Source organism: Acanthaster planci, linkage group LG18 (assembly GCF_054643075.1).
Source record: "Acanthaster planci isolate LZ-2023a linkage group LG18, COTS_SCS, whole genome shotgun sequence".
NCBI lineage: Eukaryota > Metazoa > Echinodermata > Asteroidea > Valvatida > Acanthasteridae > Acanthaster > Acanthaster planci.
Genome location: NC_141794.1, coordinates 407,993 through 424,034, shown reverse-complemented (window position 1 = coordinate 424,034; position 16,042 = coordinate 407,993). Strand labels below are relative to the sequence as shown.

Genomic DNA, 16,042 nt, shown 5'->3' with positions numbered 1-16,042 from the left:
TAGTTTTGAAAGGCAATCAGGCTTTGTTGTTAACTGGCTTACTGTTTGTACAGCAGTTACACACTGCAAGTAGGATTGAATTTTTGCTACGCTCTAGTTGTCGGGAATATTTCAATTGAAATTGTAATGGCGGACAGAACAATGCCACTTACCAACTTCAGTGAAATTCGAACCCTTAAACCAATAGCTATCATCAAAGTCCAAAATGATGTACTTCATTGTAAACGGTACCTTCAGGACTTTTATCGGCTGCCTCAGTTACTCCGTACCTCCGTCGCCTCAGAGGCCGCCTATGCGAAGCCCGACGCGCGAGGGCGCGACTCATCCACTCGCCTTCATCCGATTCCTGAGTCAGGTTCTCACCGGGTGAGTCACAGGAGATCTGCCGGAGCTGGGAAGAGCGCCGCCGACGCCGCGTCACGGACTTCTTACCATTGACTGATTCACGAGGGAGGGATTGGCGCAGACAGGTGGACGATGAAGCCTCGGTGTCTGATTTGTAATGCTTGCCTGAGTCCCACGAGTTGCGTTTGATGGCCTCCACCTTACGATGCACAAATCTCTCCTCCTATCAAACACCAAAATGCAATAGCTCCTTGGCGCTCTACCATGCCATCTTTGAATTAAGCAGTATTACACAAGTCTGAAGAAAACGGCAGAAGCCGTCGAATGGCCATGGCCTTAGACATTATTGCAAAGATTCTATGGATTCTATGTCTTTGTAATGTTATGAAATTTGCCTTAAACATATTCGTTAATATACGTTGGGTAAGGGCAAACCTGTTATATATAATTAACATATTCGAAGGCGTATTTTGCGTTGATTGTAACGACTGCACTCGATTGTTAACGATAACAGAGACCAGTCTTAATTAAGAGATTATTTATTTTCGGTTTCCCGGAACCGACCAATTACAGTACTGTCATGAGCCCTTCACAATATTCAAAGTCTAACGTAATCTATGCCTTAAAGCCTTTGGTTATTTTATGCCAAACCAAGAAATCCTCTAAAATGGCTAATTCTGTTTTATAACAGAAATACCATTACTGTGTGCACTGGTGCGGGAATAAGCCGACTCATGTTATTTGCCCTGTTGCCCAGGAAACAAATACTCACAGGTAGCCAAATGAGATGTAGAAACTTCCATTTTGATGGGCTCACATCTGACCTTTAAGGCGAAAATTGTTTTTTTTTCCACCACCCCCTAGACGTATTCCCTGACTGCGTGTTATTTCTTCCGGGAATTTCCCATAACATGCAAGCGACTCCATTTGATTAGATAACACATTAAGTATCCTTAACAGCCTTACCTTGATGTAAGTCGTTGTAAATGTGTTTTTTTCTGCAGACCAGTGCGGTCAAGAGTAATTGGAAGCGTGAGTGATAAAAAAATTAAAACAAAACAATAAAACACTATTTACATGTAGTGTTTAAAAAAGAAGAGCTAGCTATGCCAGCTATTAAAACCTAGCTGGTATTTCCACCACTTTGCTCACCAAATCGGACTGAGCGCTGCGTACAACCCGTCTCCTCGGTGGAGTGCTACCGGGGCTTTGCCTCTCCATACTCGGTATGGACATGTTCCGGGACGGCTGTTCAAGTCCTCTACTCGCATCGTCTTGGTAATACCAGCGGCCCGTCACGCACAGGTACTCCCGTTGAAGCTTGCATAAGTTACAGCGCCAGCGCTTTTTATGTTTCTGTTGGGTACGAAGACGCGAACAACTTACTCAATTGATATTGAATTACAGGTTTTTGTCTGCAATTAGTTCAATAACATTTAGTTCTGAAACATTTAGTAAATGACGTGCAGGCAAATCCTTTTTAGCTGTATTCATTCATTAACAAAATCAGTGCTCTCAGGAAAACCGTCTTGAATGGAAAAAACAGTGCAGTTGCAATTGCGTAATAAGCTAAACTACCTCCACGATGTGCCAAGAATTGTGCTGAAATTGTGAAGTCAAATCGTGAACCGTGTATTTGTTATTGAAAACTTTTAAGCATAACGTTTTAGCCCTTTTCAATTAAACAGAATATCGGACTCACAAATCTGTGTTTTGGTGTCGGGCTCGTCCCGCCGCCTTCAACCACCTGCGTGGAGCAGTTGGTACACACCCGATGTAGGCAATCCCCGCACGTATTACCAAGACCATCTGTGAACTTCCTGACGAAACATAGTCTGCACATGCGTAGATCGTCGTCCTTTGACCTGGGTGGGTGTGATTCCCGGGCTGCTAAGGTGGCCTCATATCGACGAATGGCCTTCTCGATTTGGCTGTCCAATCAGAACCATACGCAAGGAATCATATATTCGAATTTCATCTCAAAGTATTTTTCCATAAAATAATGTCTCTGCCCGGATGAAAAGTTAATTACCCTTTCATTTTTCGTTTGGAATTGAAATAGAAGTGAGAAATAGCTGAAATAATGAAGGTTTTACTTGGTATGATAGCTGTGCACTTCTAGTTTTACCGTACCTTTTTCAAGGACCTTTCAAGCTCAAAATATATCAAAATTTTTCTTTTCTAAATACTGAGACCATTAAATGAACTGAAGAACGTTGAAGTAAGGTTTCTAAAAAAAATCCATGTCAGGTTCATCCAAGGTCACAGATATCATCGATCTCTTTTAATGTATGGGTATTTAAAATATTGTAAATCCTACGTTCCTAATTTTTTTTTACATAAAAACGTGTACTTTGTTCTTTTAAGATATCTTATGAAATAAAAAGGAAGAGAAAGACCATGTCCTTTCTACGCTAAAACTGAAATAATAATGGGACAACAAGGTTGGAGAATGTCGCAACCAAAATCGGCTTACTCCGCTCTGAGCTTTGCTTGTCGCTCAAAAGACTCTTGTTTCTTTAGCACCTTCTGAATAGCACCAATTTCTTCCGGGGTCAAATGTGAAAGATCAAGGTCAGCGAGGGCAGGGGTCGTCGTGGTAGTTGTCTGGCTAGTCTTGATGTCAGAGGACGAAGAGTCCTGCTTTGAGAGCGGCGTTGGCGGCTGTCATAAAAAAGCAACAGTGATGCTGGGTAATATTTAAAGCAGATTATTAACAGCTAAAATAGATGTCATTATTTCCAAGAAAAGTCTAATAAAGAAAAAAACAATGTCTTTATTTTAAGGCATATCAAATTAGAGAAGTGATTTGACATAGAATTAAGATCTGTTTGCTTTGTTGTATCTTGTTTTAGTTCACATATATACAAGAGTAAACACGTTCTTTGTGGTGTTAAGTAAGGTATCCCTTCTTGGAAAAAAATCATGAAAAGTTTAAGTGGGATATAGATGGAAAGCTTTGCAAGTAAAGCAAATGGTGACTCATTATAGGGAAGATCTTCAACCTTCTCAAACAAAAAGGACAGGCATCCCCTATTATTGTCTTTGTCTTAAGCCTCATCAAGATCACACTCCTAGATGCTAGTGGATTGTTCTGACTCTGTTATATCGCTCAGATCAGCGCTCTATCCCATGAAGATGGCACAAACATAATGCTGAATCTAGTTTTAGAGGATATTTTAAAGTTATTTCCAGATCCATACAGCCCGTGTCATTATAGTTGGAAATTTATTCCCCATCCATTCACGAATGGACAGCATTTAATACTTACACCTTTGGAGTGGGCCATGGTCCCTGGTTGCCGCGCAAGGCACATGCGATAATTGTGGCTGGTCCCCGTTCGTCGTAACTAGCGTACACCCATTGGATGATCAGGCACTGCCAAATGATTCTCAGTCCACCGTGAAGATGTCCACCTGTTAGATATTAAACTGGGGACTTTATTGAGAAGCCACGTCGTTGCTATAATATTATTATACCCACAACCTGAACACACACAGAAAATTAATTGGAATCCTGATATTAATGTCTTTCACCAAAAGAATAAGAATAAAAATTTCCGCTTCCGAAATCGACGATTAAAACAACCGAACAGAAGTTTTAGATGAAATGGTCGCGATGTGCACTATATTTTCTGCTGTATATGACCATATCCTAATTAGCAGAGACAAACCACTATTATATCTCTCCAATCCTGTCAACAGTTTCTCCTGGACTGTGCGTGTCTGAGACTATTAAGGCCTACCTGTGCGTGGCCCGTAGCAAATCAAGCTATCGAGACTGAAACGAAGACCGCCGATACACGGCAGAAACACAGGTCTCGATTGTTACTAGGAGACCCATGCGATTCACAGTCACTCAACCCAACGGGCATACTTAACATTTCGCTCAGTTACCTACGCATAAACACATATATGTATAATAGACGTTTTCCAAGGATTCGACGGTCTATTTCTGTTTCCTTGTGTAGTTTTTAACGCAGACGCGCCGGCGATGGCTGGCGGGCCTCTGATTGGCTGACACTTCCCGCAGGCCGCTATTGGTCCTTGGAGAGTCCACATATACCCAATTCAAAGTCTTTCGGTGTATACATAATTTTAGTCTGTAACCTAGCAACTGTGAAAATCTTTATTCTGGTTTAATGACAGTGTGTTGGAACAGCATCGCCAAGCAACGGTAGATTTATACACAGCGTTGTCTTAAGTATGAACTGACTCGTAACGAACGATCCTTTGGGAGTCTGTGGACAGATCGGGCATAATGACGAAGCACCAGACTACATTAATTCTTACCATCACCGTCAAAATGAGCCCTGACTGAACTATGTTAATCCCTAGAGAGTTTGTACCAGGTGAACATATCTCAGTTCCCTAGGTGACCCTATCGGGCAATCCGTCCCCGATAAGTATTTGTAAAGAGAGTGATTTTTTTCATAAGATTCTTTCTCAATCAAACATGAAGTTTGTGACTGTAAACTTGTGATATCATCCTATTTAAAGAAAACATTTTCGAGGACAACACAGGAACCCCATCACCCTTTACAGGTTACTCAGATGCATTGTTTGTATGAAGGGTTTTTAATTAAAACACGTTTATAACTCATGTAGCTTTTCACGATGTCAGATATGCCTTACATCTATCAGTTAGTGAATTCCTGGGAATACTCTCCAGAGAATACCTGACAATTTTGTGGTGAGACTTAGGAACAAAACACTTTTGTTGGTGAGATTTCTATTTTGTTGGGCATGATTTGTACAATACAGGCTATATGAATCGTTCATCACAACCCTTTCCAGCTATTTTTCTCCCACTTGTTGGTTCCTATTCAAACTCTCCTGAGCAATTTCCCTGTGATTCCTGCCGCCGATACGGACTAACAAATCGCCACTGATAACACAGTAGACAGCTAACGTCCACTTTAGCCTGTTGCCTTTTGTTTTGGTTTGAAATGTACGTTAGTGGAAATACAAGAAATGGCATTTGGAAAGAAAATTATTTTCATTCTGTTCTTTCCGTGCTCCTGTTTTATGTAACACTTTTTCCATACTTAACTCATTGTCATCATACACTTTTACTACCACCTTGCCGAGATCTTAATATCAACAACAAACTGAGGAAAGTGGACAAAACGGGCCTCATCACGCATCCAAAAATAGTTCCCCTTGACAGTTTTTCACAGCCAATTGCCGCAAAGGAGGGAAAAAATGCTTACTCTGCCGAGGTAACATCGACCTCCATGGAATAGCGTGGTACAGCTACCTCTCCAAAGAAATAATACTTCGCCCGAGTGTCGGAGCATTATTTATCACTGGCATTATTCCCTCCTTTCACGAATAGACGGTGGGACAAACAGCATGGTAGAAACCTGAGATTGCGGTCTCGTATCATATTCGCAATACCACTCTGTTGAATGGAAGCGTTTCGCTCTGGTGCAAAGGTTGGATGGGCGGGCTGTTGCTGTCTCAGTTTTTTCGTGCGCCAAAACTCGGTGTCCAGAATTTCTTTGTCACGCATGCGTTTGGTTCAAGAGTTGACGCAGCGGGAGTGACTGACATTTCACTGTGCATAGCGGTAATCTTTGTGATCGCAGTGGTGTCAATGGCCAAGTCGTTGTGGGAAATCACTCGCACAATCCCGGTGCCAAAGAGCACTGACTGGAAATGACAAAAACAAATTTGCTTTATTGCCACTTACGAAATGGATTTTTATTTTGGTTTGGTTTGGTCTATCAGTCCAGGTTCTTTGAACCTTGCATTTAACTTCCAGTAGGAGAGATTTCATCGAACCTTTATAGCCTGTAGATAAATTGGCTTAATTTAAACAAAAGTTAAAACTTTTCCCAGAGTGTCAGTGAGAGTCATCAGCAGCCACGGATGTGTCAACCGTCCTATTGATTTAATTACAATACTTTTTAAGGTACAAATGAAAAGCAAAGAACTGATGTCATTATTAAAAGCAGTAATTTTATGACAATAACACCATATTTACCCTTTTTATAATGCTACCAGTATAATTATTTTTGAGTGAGCTCTGATGCCACGATATTGCGCATGTATAGTATTGAAGTGAGAGCTTTGCACATCTCTTTGTAGAGGGGGTCACAGTAACTTTAACACTGGGTATCCAGCGATGATTCCGTGGCCGATGATTACCATCACAAGTTTAACTTTGAAGTATCGGTTGAACAGTGTTGCAGTAGTCAAATATGAAATGTTTATGTGATGCTCTGAGTGGTTGATAACGACTTGTACTAAACCACCCGTAACCAAGTACCTGTATGTCGATCTTTACCCGTGACATGCCAAAGCACGTTCCGGATGAAGACATTTGAGTGAACTCCGCTCTGGGCACCGTATGTCATCAATTATTTTGATTCTGTCAAAGATGACGTATAACACAGTGGATAATTCTGAATGACAGGTGCAGTGTCACGTTTCTTATGCCGGGTCTTAACTTAACCGCTAGCTAGTACACAAACTACACGTGTTTGTATTTAAGTCTTGTTATGCATTGTGAATGGAACGTTGGAAAACTGTATAACATAAAACCATAGTTCCAACCGTAATTGTTATGGTTATTACAAAATATCATAGACTTTTGATAGATTGTTTAACATTAAAACGTTGGCGAATCTTGTTCACTGGATTCGTTCATTTTTTGAATACATAATTATAATATGACTACAATAGAAGAGGACATCGCCTATGTTTCAGTGAACAGTGTTGAAGAGTACATTTTGATGTTGTTCCACCTTCGACGTTCTTCCATGGGACTTTGGAGCTTGCATTGGTTGCCTCGGACATATTCAAATGCCTTTTCTTGGCGACTGCTTTTCGTCCTTTCGACATTCACATCTTGCTTGGTACTATTCAGGAGGGGATCGCGTTTCTGCCGGTGTATTGACGCTCGGTTCCATCCGGATCTGGTCCCACGCTGAAGCAGGGCTTCTTGCTTGATTAAATCTTCTTCCTCAAACTTAATCTTTTGTCGTGTTTGCAAGTTATCGGGTTACAATATTAAATGTAAATTGCTCCAACAATTATCGGGAAAGCTTTCATAGAGCAGGCTTTGGCCAGAGTGTCGAGCTAGCTTTGTGCATACCAAACGCTGTGACATCAACGAGCAAATATGTAACAAGAAAAGTGTTTCAGCTTTCAAATGCACTTCGATGCGTTGTTTGGGTCAACTGTCCTCTTCATCCTTTGGATTAAAGATGCCATTCTTTTCTGAAATTACAACATTTTTTTTCTTCAAATCCTAGCCTGGAAAATTTAATGACGTATTTTAGCCTGTGAAAAGTTGGATCTTTAAGAACCTTTACATCTGTCATATGTAATACCCCATCTTCCTCTGCTTCCTTTACCAATTCAATACGGTGTCGCTTTAATTTCAAACAGCAGTTGTTGTTCAGTGAATACAGTAGAGCCTCTTGGTGTGTATGTATCTAGCAAAATTTCCATCTCATAATTAATCTATTTTCACTCTCAGCAATGTTGTTTTGTATTTCAGATTTCAGCTGTTGAGTATTGAACTCAAGCCCAGATGAAGTAACATCACCATGATAGAAGACTATGCCCTCGTGCAATGCCTCCCGTAAAACGGATATTAAACAAGAGTGCACGGCCAACTCTACACGATGTTCGATGTACATGTAGATGTATATACTCAATGGAGAGCTAAAATGCCCTCAGTGTGCTCAGTCTTCGGAAATAAATTGGTGTTTTTGTAACATCGGAACACAAGACAAATTGTACCTTTTAAGAGTCAGTAGTGGTCGGTCAAGTGTTCGGAAATATGAAGATAAAGCTTTCATTTCACTAAAAAAAACTACAGTGTGTGGATATACACAGGGTGTCGCCCCCAAAAAGGAACCCCTAAAGTAACATTTATTTTCAGCCAAAATAATTGTCAGAAACTGTTGTTTTGGGTATCAAAGTAAAATTGGCAGTGTTTCCTTATACTGATAATATCATTAGGAGTTCATGTTTCGTTGTCGAGATGTTTTCAATTAGGTAACACAGTGAACTTTTATTCTGTCCAAGGGCACCCTTTTTATTATAAATGGTTCTCATTTCCGACCAACCCTATTTAGGGCTCCCGATCACGGAAAAAAGAGCTTTTTTCCCCGCCGACCTTGCTAAAAAGACCTAAACCGAAAAAAAACTGAAGGGGAAAAATTGGCCAGCATGACCTTTGAAAACAAAATCCCTGAAAGTTACGATTTTGCAAATGACCAACAGGTTTTTTCGTTATTTTGTCCCTGGCCAGTAACCTTCACTGTCCAGAGTCCTTAGCAAGCTCACAGGCTTATGTGTACGGCAAAGCGCGGCAGTTGGAATTGCTATAATGACGCTCTTTGCTCAGTTTGCCTGTATAATGGTTGCGCATAGCGTCATACACGCATTTGACATTAAACTAAGATCTGTTGGATCTTCAGACCTTATAAACCAGGCGTGAGTGATAGGAAGATAAGAAAGGGTTTTATAAATAAATGAATATCTGTGTTTGCCAAGGCTGACGCATCGCAAAACGCTTATGCGACGTACCGGGGGTACACACTTCAGTTCGAACAGCTGGAATGATGGCTACTAGTGTGAAATGGAGTGGTATTTCTGTTCCCCATACCACAATAGATATACTCTGCCCAGAGGATGACACACGAATCTCTCATTGTGATTTCTGCATTTTTATTGGTCACAATTAAGTGAAATTACTCAACAGGTCCTTTTGTTACGGTAACACTTGGCCGTTGGTCCATGGTTTCATAGATTAATAATCGAGCTCTTCTTTTACGAGCAGTCTTTTGTGACAGGTTCACGGGAAAGTATTTGAGTTGTTTTCTTGTCTATAGGTCACAATCGTCGCAGTCTTCAGTTTTCAGATTGATGTATAGACAGAGTTGATTGTCTTCAGTCGATTATAGTGCCCCATTTCTGTCTTAATAATTAGGAGCCCTATTACTGCGAGGTCAGATAGTGCAGCAGGTCGAGTTATCCCTTGGAACCGTTCGCCGTCCTCTTTAAGTCTCTTGAAACCCTGACAAGGGCCCATTGAATATCTAGCGCGCCGTGATATGATGCTGGCACTCCAATATCCACCGCCTTTAGCCCCTCGATAGCATGTGTACGTGATGCTAGGATGATTGCTCCCTATATGTGCATGGAGGAGGCCGTTACAAAGCGATCAGTCACGAACAACAGTCATTGTATTAAATCTCCTGACTATTTCGCCGAACACCGAAGAGATTGAACTATTTTTGTTCATTACAAGTGACATTTTATCCACACTTAAAAAAAAACTGAATGTTTTAACGCCTTTTACACCTCTTCCTGATAACACTTTATGAACGTGTTGTGGTTATAATAATCCAAAGATAAATGCATTGTGGTGTTTATCTTTTAAACACGTACATGTTGATGTGTTGATAAATTTAGACACAATGACACATTGGGGTGTTGAACAAGACACAGAAACATGTTTATCGGTTGGTAATACGTTCTGAACACCAAACACGTTTATTTCCAAAGAGGTGTTTAATTTTAAAAAGCTACATGTTAACAATTAACGTGAAGACGCGTTTATAATGCGCGTTGGTTTTCACAGTAATCAGTTGGTTTTTTTTTTCACCTACAGATCCCGGTACCCTCTTACGAAAAAGTCGCGACAGGGCAAACAAGAAACTAGAAATTGTTTCAGTATTTTTCAAAAATGAAAGTCCTCAATTTCTGTTGCCTTTGTATTTGCCAAATATTTCCAAAACTGCAATAGTTTAGTTACTACAACGTTTCATTCTGGCATTAAATATTAAAATCTTTCATTTTGGTTGAATGTCATAAAGCGACTGGTCGTTCTTCAGATTCAGTACTTGCACCGTACATGTCTAGACAAAAGGTGTAACTTGGTTCTTCTAATTGACTGATTTGAAGATTTGGTTGCGTGGACGTTCAGTTCTTCGGCCATTTCAACAGAAAAAAAATATGTCAGTGGATCAGTGCACTGGGTGGGAAAACGTCCACTATCAGAAATTGCCTAAAATACGATTTTCCATGCTCTTATTCCGCAGGTCGCGGGGATTTGGTTGAAGTGTCTTTGGTATTCCTTAATTCTTGGATGTAAATAACTGGACTGCAAGGAAAAATGCAGAATGGTCGAATTATTATGCAGTTTCCTTATACAAGGTTTCTCCAATAGCTCGTGCGATATGCTCGTAACACAATCCATGCGTTTCTCAGGGGGAATTGGTGGTGGATTGGTTTGTTCAGTGTAGGCAATCCTTGGCCATATTGCCATGTCAAAGGGGATCAAGGAAACGTCTCTCCATGGTAGGAAGGATCAGAGACTGATGCCTGCCAGTGGTTCACACTGCCGCGGCTGAGTATCATCCACGTCAATGGACAAATCGCAATATCGTTACGGGCTGTGTCGGCGGTTTGTGAACAGGATGTTGTAAATTGAAGATATTGATCTAGAATTGTCTGTTCGTCTCTCTGCTATACGGTGCATCATTTGGAATTTTGTCTGCGTTTCCACAATTCTTGGTGGCGTTTCTTTTATCTATGCTGTCAGAAATTTAACTTAAAATATGGCATATGCTTCTACTGTGATATTATACGACAGTGACCTTACCAGTAAGTGACTATTAAAAATAATGATAATAACGTGGATTAGCAATTCAGTTATAAACACCTGCGTTTCGCAAACGCACATTGGGAAAAAGAAAATGAACGAAACAACGAAACTCCTTCCCACAAGGCTTAAAAGGCTTATGGTGTCAATGTGACTACAGCTGCGCTTCTGTAAGGACTGTTAATGAAAACTTGTTTCCGCTGATTACGTGGATTAGACCTGCCGACGATAACGAGGTCGTCAAAGTGTTTTGTACACGGCTCCAAATTTCATCGGCTCCGTATTGAAGCCTGAGACATTAACGTCACAAGTCACGTGGGATGTCATTTAAGCATAAACCACGTCCAGTTCCCATAAACTGATTCCAGTCAGAGCAGACGAAATTGTTTCGTAAATGGCTTGACTGTGAATTACGAAAGAAATTCGGAACTGAGGAGTGGACGTAATAACAAAGTCACCAATCAGTTCCCTTTCCGTCTGCTTTTCTGATAAAAGTTAGAACCTATTTATTAGGCCTGTAATTTATGTAAACTTCCCTTAGAAAATTGTTCGAACGTCATTAAGCATGCCGCACTGAAATAACTCAAACCTGAAAAAAACTGAAAACCTGCTTTCAAGGGAAATGTTTTGATAGAAGTGAAGAAGAATACAGTTGACAATTTCATCCAATGTTATTTTGGAGGAGCGTCATGTCCCTGGGGTATACCTAGCTGCAACGGTATCCCCACCACCTGAATGCAGCAGCGGTATGCGTGCTGATCAGTCTCGGAAATCGAGATGTGGTAAACAACGAGAAGCAATACAAGCTATCGGCGAGATTAGTGTCCAGTATATGGATCAACCGTCGGATTGGTATCTTTAATTCATAAAGGGCCGTTGGCAGTCGTGATAATCAGACCAAAAATGGAAAACACCAATGTTTGTGTTTTGCAGTGCTTATTTGTGGTAAGATGGACGATTGTCCAAATAACTTGATATACAAATTTTAGGTCGGCGCACCAATGTTTCCTCAGATTGGTTTTGTCTTTTAAACCTCCTGTATATCAATGAAATTAAATACCACTTTCATGCAAATTTCCATACGATTTCAGAAACCCTTTTAACCGGTTACTTGCTGAACGTCTATAATAACAGTTACAAATACAGACTTCCTGGGCAAGACCCACCTCTGATATTACATATCTACCTTTCTCTGTGTGTGACACTCAAGGTGTAATTTCCTAGGATTTAATAGTGGAGTAAGGGAGTGAGATAGGCTCGAGGCTTAGAGTAACCGAGCCAGGTTGCTGAAACCAATCGATTCTCGAAAAGGTTGCTGGTTACATCAAGATATGGGTCTCTGAAGGATTTGGTAAGAATCAAATTCCAATTTGATCGGATTTATGGACGAGTCGTTGGGAAACGAGTCATACCATAAGTCACGGGTATAAAAGAGGAAAAAATGAGAACGAGTAACTTGTGGGGGACGAGGCTGATTTCAATAATTTATGGTTACTTTATGTCGGATGGAATCAGCGATCATCTTCGTGAACATCTCTGGATGTTGTTCAGGGTGTTTCCCTGAAAGTCATAGAATTTGAACAAAGTTGGGAATAATGATATATTTCCTGAGAAAAAGTTATATCTTTTTGTGAGCGTAAGGTGAGGATTAATGTTTGTTTGAGCCAGAATTGATTGTGTGTGTGTGTGTGCTATTTATGGGGGGTGACTGATTGGTGAATGTTAATCAGTGCTGAAAAATGTTGTTCGGTAACACCTTCCGTACATGCTCACAAATAGTAGCCAAGCAAAAAGGAACTCTGCTTCAGAAGACTGCTGCAGAATTCTGATCAAATGTCGTAAATAATATCAAAACAGCTTCTTTCACCTTATGGTTATTTGTCCAAAGAAATATATACATTTTTTTAGTTCAAGAAATCCGTGTCGTAATCATTGTAATGAATATCACATCCGTTTTCCGTCGTCATTAATACACAAGGCAACAATGCGCGTCATTTGCAACGGTGAACTTAATTTATCACAAAGGATGTACACGTCACCGTTGCCAACACGCGAGAATTGTTAGCAACGACAAGCCACAATGGCCAATGCGATCGAAGTCAAGAAGTTATCATGAAAGGAAAATGGGCTCTTATTTATCGGCAACAGAGATCGTACCTTTTGGGGATTTCAAGCCTCGACTTGATCGTCACAATTTTATACTCTCCTTTTTTCTTGTATTTTGTCCTTATTTAACCAAATAGATAATATACACTATATGAAACGTTAAACTTCATTGCAAAAACTAAAAAGCCCCAAAACTAAAAATGACCTTTTCCCATTGTTTCATTCATTCTCTGGATTCAATCCTTGACCCAAATCGGGAATGGGACAGTTTTGATCAACTCATACAAAGTGCCTATTATCTCTACGTAAGTAAAAAAAAATGTTTACTCCAGTTAGTGGATAGTACATGTTTACACATTCTGCCTTTTGTGGGTTTTGCCAGCGCTTTCAAATGTCACGTTCGACATTGTTTGGCTGAAGAATTATTCTTTATTTGGTAACTTTTCCCATTTATATTCTCGCTCAGTCAGGACACCGTTTTTCAATACGTCTGTTAGCTGTTTCTGAGAATGAAATCTAGTCGGTTATTGAACATCTTTTCGAATATCTGTCGACGTAAATTTAACATTTAGTGCTTTGTTTCTAACATTTTGTGGAACGTTTGTTTGTTAGCATTACGATCCTGGTCGATTTCATTCGCCATTGTAGCTACGAACACCTGTGAAACGTTTTAACAGTTATTCGAAATGTGCAACGTACCAAAATATTTTGTATAGTTTGTTTGCGTCACCTTTGATTTCTGAGATTTCTGAATTTGCTCGAATTGATGAACTTGAGTACACTTTTTACTTCATTAAGTATGGGGTTCAAAACTTTTTCAGTCATTTGAAAAGATTGATTATACTTTTCCAATGTCTTCTTCGTACAGTTTCTGTTCTGTGTGTAATACAGACAAGGATTTGTTGAGTTAGACTTGGAACGATTTGAGGAAATGGTATATCCGCCTTGAGCACAACCTCATCGGTTGCAATGAGCCCTGTTGGTGCGGATGTTCGTTTTGTTGGTATCGAGGAGGCCGTAACAAATGCATTTCATAGTCGTTTGTGAACCAGCGAAGTGCAGTGTCCACTAAAGGTGCCTCTGTTGCCAGAAAGAATGCGCCCTCTCTTGGTCCAGCTGGGTTCTCACAGACAGGCTGCCGTCGGGGAGTGATCTGAGGCTCATAATTTGAAAGGTTCACTACACTTAACTATGCATAAAGGTGCGAGATAACGAGCATGAAATGGCTTTGATATCAAGAAAAGTCATGGGAAAGGAGTAGTCTAAAGTACTAAGAAAGTACAACTCTTCTGTTGGTTTTCCTTGCCGCTTCGTTAATTTGGCCATCTCAGTTCAACATCCGTATGGCAGGTTTTCTTAACAAGATTATGCCATTCTATTGCCAAAAAACTTGCTCTCCTTTCCAGCCCTAGAGCAAGTTTACATAAACGAATACTAAAATAACAAGGTCCCACGTCCACAGACAGTTGGGGGAAAAGTGATTACTGTCTGGCGAAAAAGTTAACAGGCTGATTTTCTCAGTTCAAGTAATCATCACAAAAACTGACTGCAGGCTTCATGCCGAAAGAAACTACAACAATATGATCAGTGCCGATTGCAGCTTAGCAGAGTGCATGAAGATTACAATTATGGTAGCAGGGGAATAACAGCAACAATTTGATTACAGGCGAGGGACTATAAGCCGCTCCATGGGGGAAGGCACTAGGCCTATACCAAGCCGTATAGTGAGTAGGGCTGCTCAAGCCTGGGCTGTGTGTTTGGCTTCATCTTCCTCACAATGCTGGTAATGACTGTGTCGGTCGGTCGGTAGACTCAGGTGTCAAGTAATAGCACTGACGTGACCAGACATACAGGCAGATGATTAGAGTAGGCTAGCTGTCGGATATGTCAGGTCACTAGCCTCAGCTAGAACTGTGTCTCGTTAAGAAGTACCTTGCCTTGTACATTCAATATGTTGAAGTGTTTTATTTTGCTATTAAACCAACCAGGTATAAATCACCAAAGGCAAATTAAAAGAAAATACGTGTTCGTAAAGTTACTCAAGTCATTCATTTTGCATGCTCATTCCAGGGTCCTGCCTTAAAATGATGACCTTTCGAATTCGCAGTTTGCACCATCAACTGACGCTACAGAAGTAATTTGACCTCCAGCTTTGGTTGCTTTTGAAGGAAACTGCATGTTCCTAAGTTTATAACAGTCAAATAAAAAGAAAGAAATCGCTGGTACTCGTTTACTGTTTTAGACTATACACAGTGAAAGAATCCATGACATAATTTTTTCTTAGAATCACTTTTTGTGTATCGCAGTACTCTACTTCGTTGAATACTGTTTGACATTTGTTTGAGTTACGAGGAGTGAAAAGTACTCTTTTTAAACGTTCAAAATTGACCAAGCATTTGTGGACAAGTGAGGGCGCTTTTGCTTTGTTATAAATCCAGGAAGACGTGGTTTAGTATGCATGTTTTCACGTTCAAATTATGAACTCCAAATATGGTATCTGAAAACATTTCTGTGAAAAGGTTCCTTGCTGGCTTATTGCCATATGTTTACACAACAATAAATTGCCAAAGGAAATGGAATCTGCGATTATAGCAATGTTTGAAATAATCTAGAAATTTTCTGTGCACAAATCAGTGCAACATTAAGGTTCAATGCCTTGGATTACATCATAGTTTCGCTCATAAATATGCAAATGTGAATAAGCATAAAACCAAAAACTCCAAAATTTTGGGTTAAAATTGCAAAACAAAAATTTAATATCAGGTTTTGAAACCCAGAGGTGCAATTTAAAGGGTTTTAGTACAATTTAGTGAAGTGTTCCTGATTTATGGTCTCCTTAAGTAGCACGTGAAAATGGCAGTCGGATTTAGCATGTTTATATTATACCAACAATTGAAAGTGCACGGCGTAACCTTACCAAAATATCCGGACCCCAAGTGGACATAGCTCTTACCATATTCCTCGT

At 40.2% G+C, this 16,042-nt stretch overlaps 2 protein-coding genes across 3 annotated transcripts in view; one reads left to right on the top strand and one right to left on the bottom strand.

Moving 5' to 3' along the window:
* Window positions 1-16,042, top strand: part of LOC110977880 (putative peptidase C1-like protein F26E4.3) — a 44,732-nt gene that overhangs the window by 5,209 nt on the left and 23,481 nt on the right. The gene's annotated exons all lie outside the window — the stretch shown is intronic.
* Window positions 1-16,042, bottom strand: part of LOC110978798 (regulating synaptic membrane exocytosis protein 2-like) — a 41,107-nt gene that overhangs the window by 11,875 nt on the left and 13,190 nt on the right. Inside the window, exons 2-6 of the mRNA XM_087149048.1 lie at window positions 3,617-3,761; window positions 2,822-3,009; window positions 2,048-2,276; window positions 1,498-1,701; window positions 232-568 (exon numbers count right to left, since the gene is read on the bottom strand). Of these exons, the coding sequence (XP_087005174.1) occupies window positions 232-568; window positions 1,498-1,701; window positions 2,048-2,276; window positions 2,822-3,009; window positions 3,617-3,661 (1,003 nt within the window). The 5' untranslated portion in view covers window positions 3,662-3,761. The remainder of the gene's footprint in view (window positions 1-231; window positions 569-1,497; window positions 1,702-2,047; window positions 2,277-2,821; window positions 3,010-3,616; window positions 3,762-16,042) is intronic.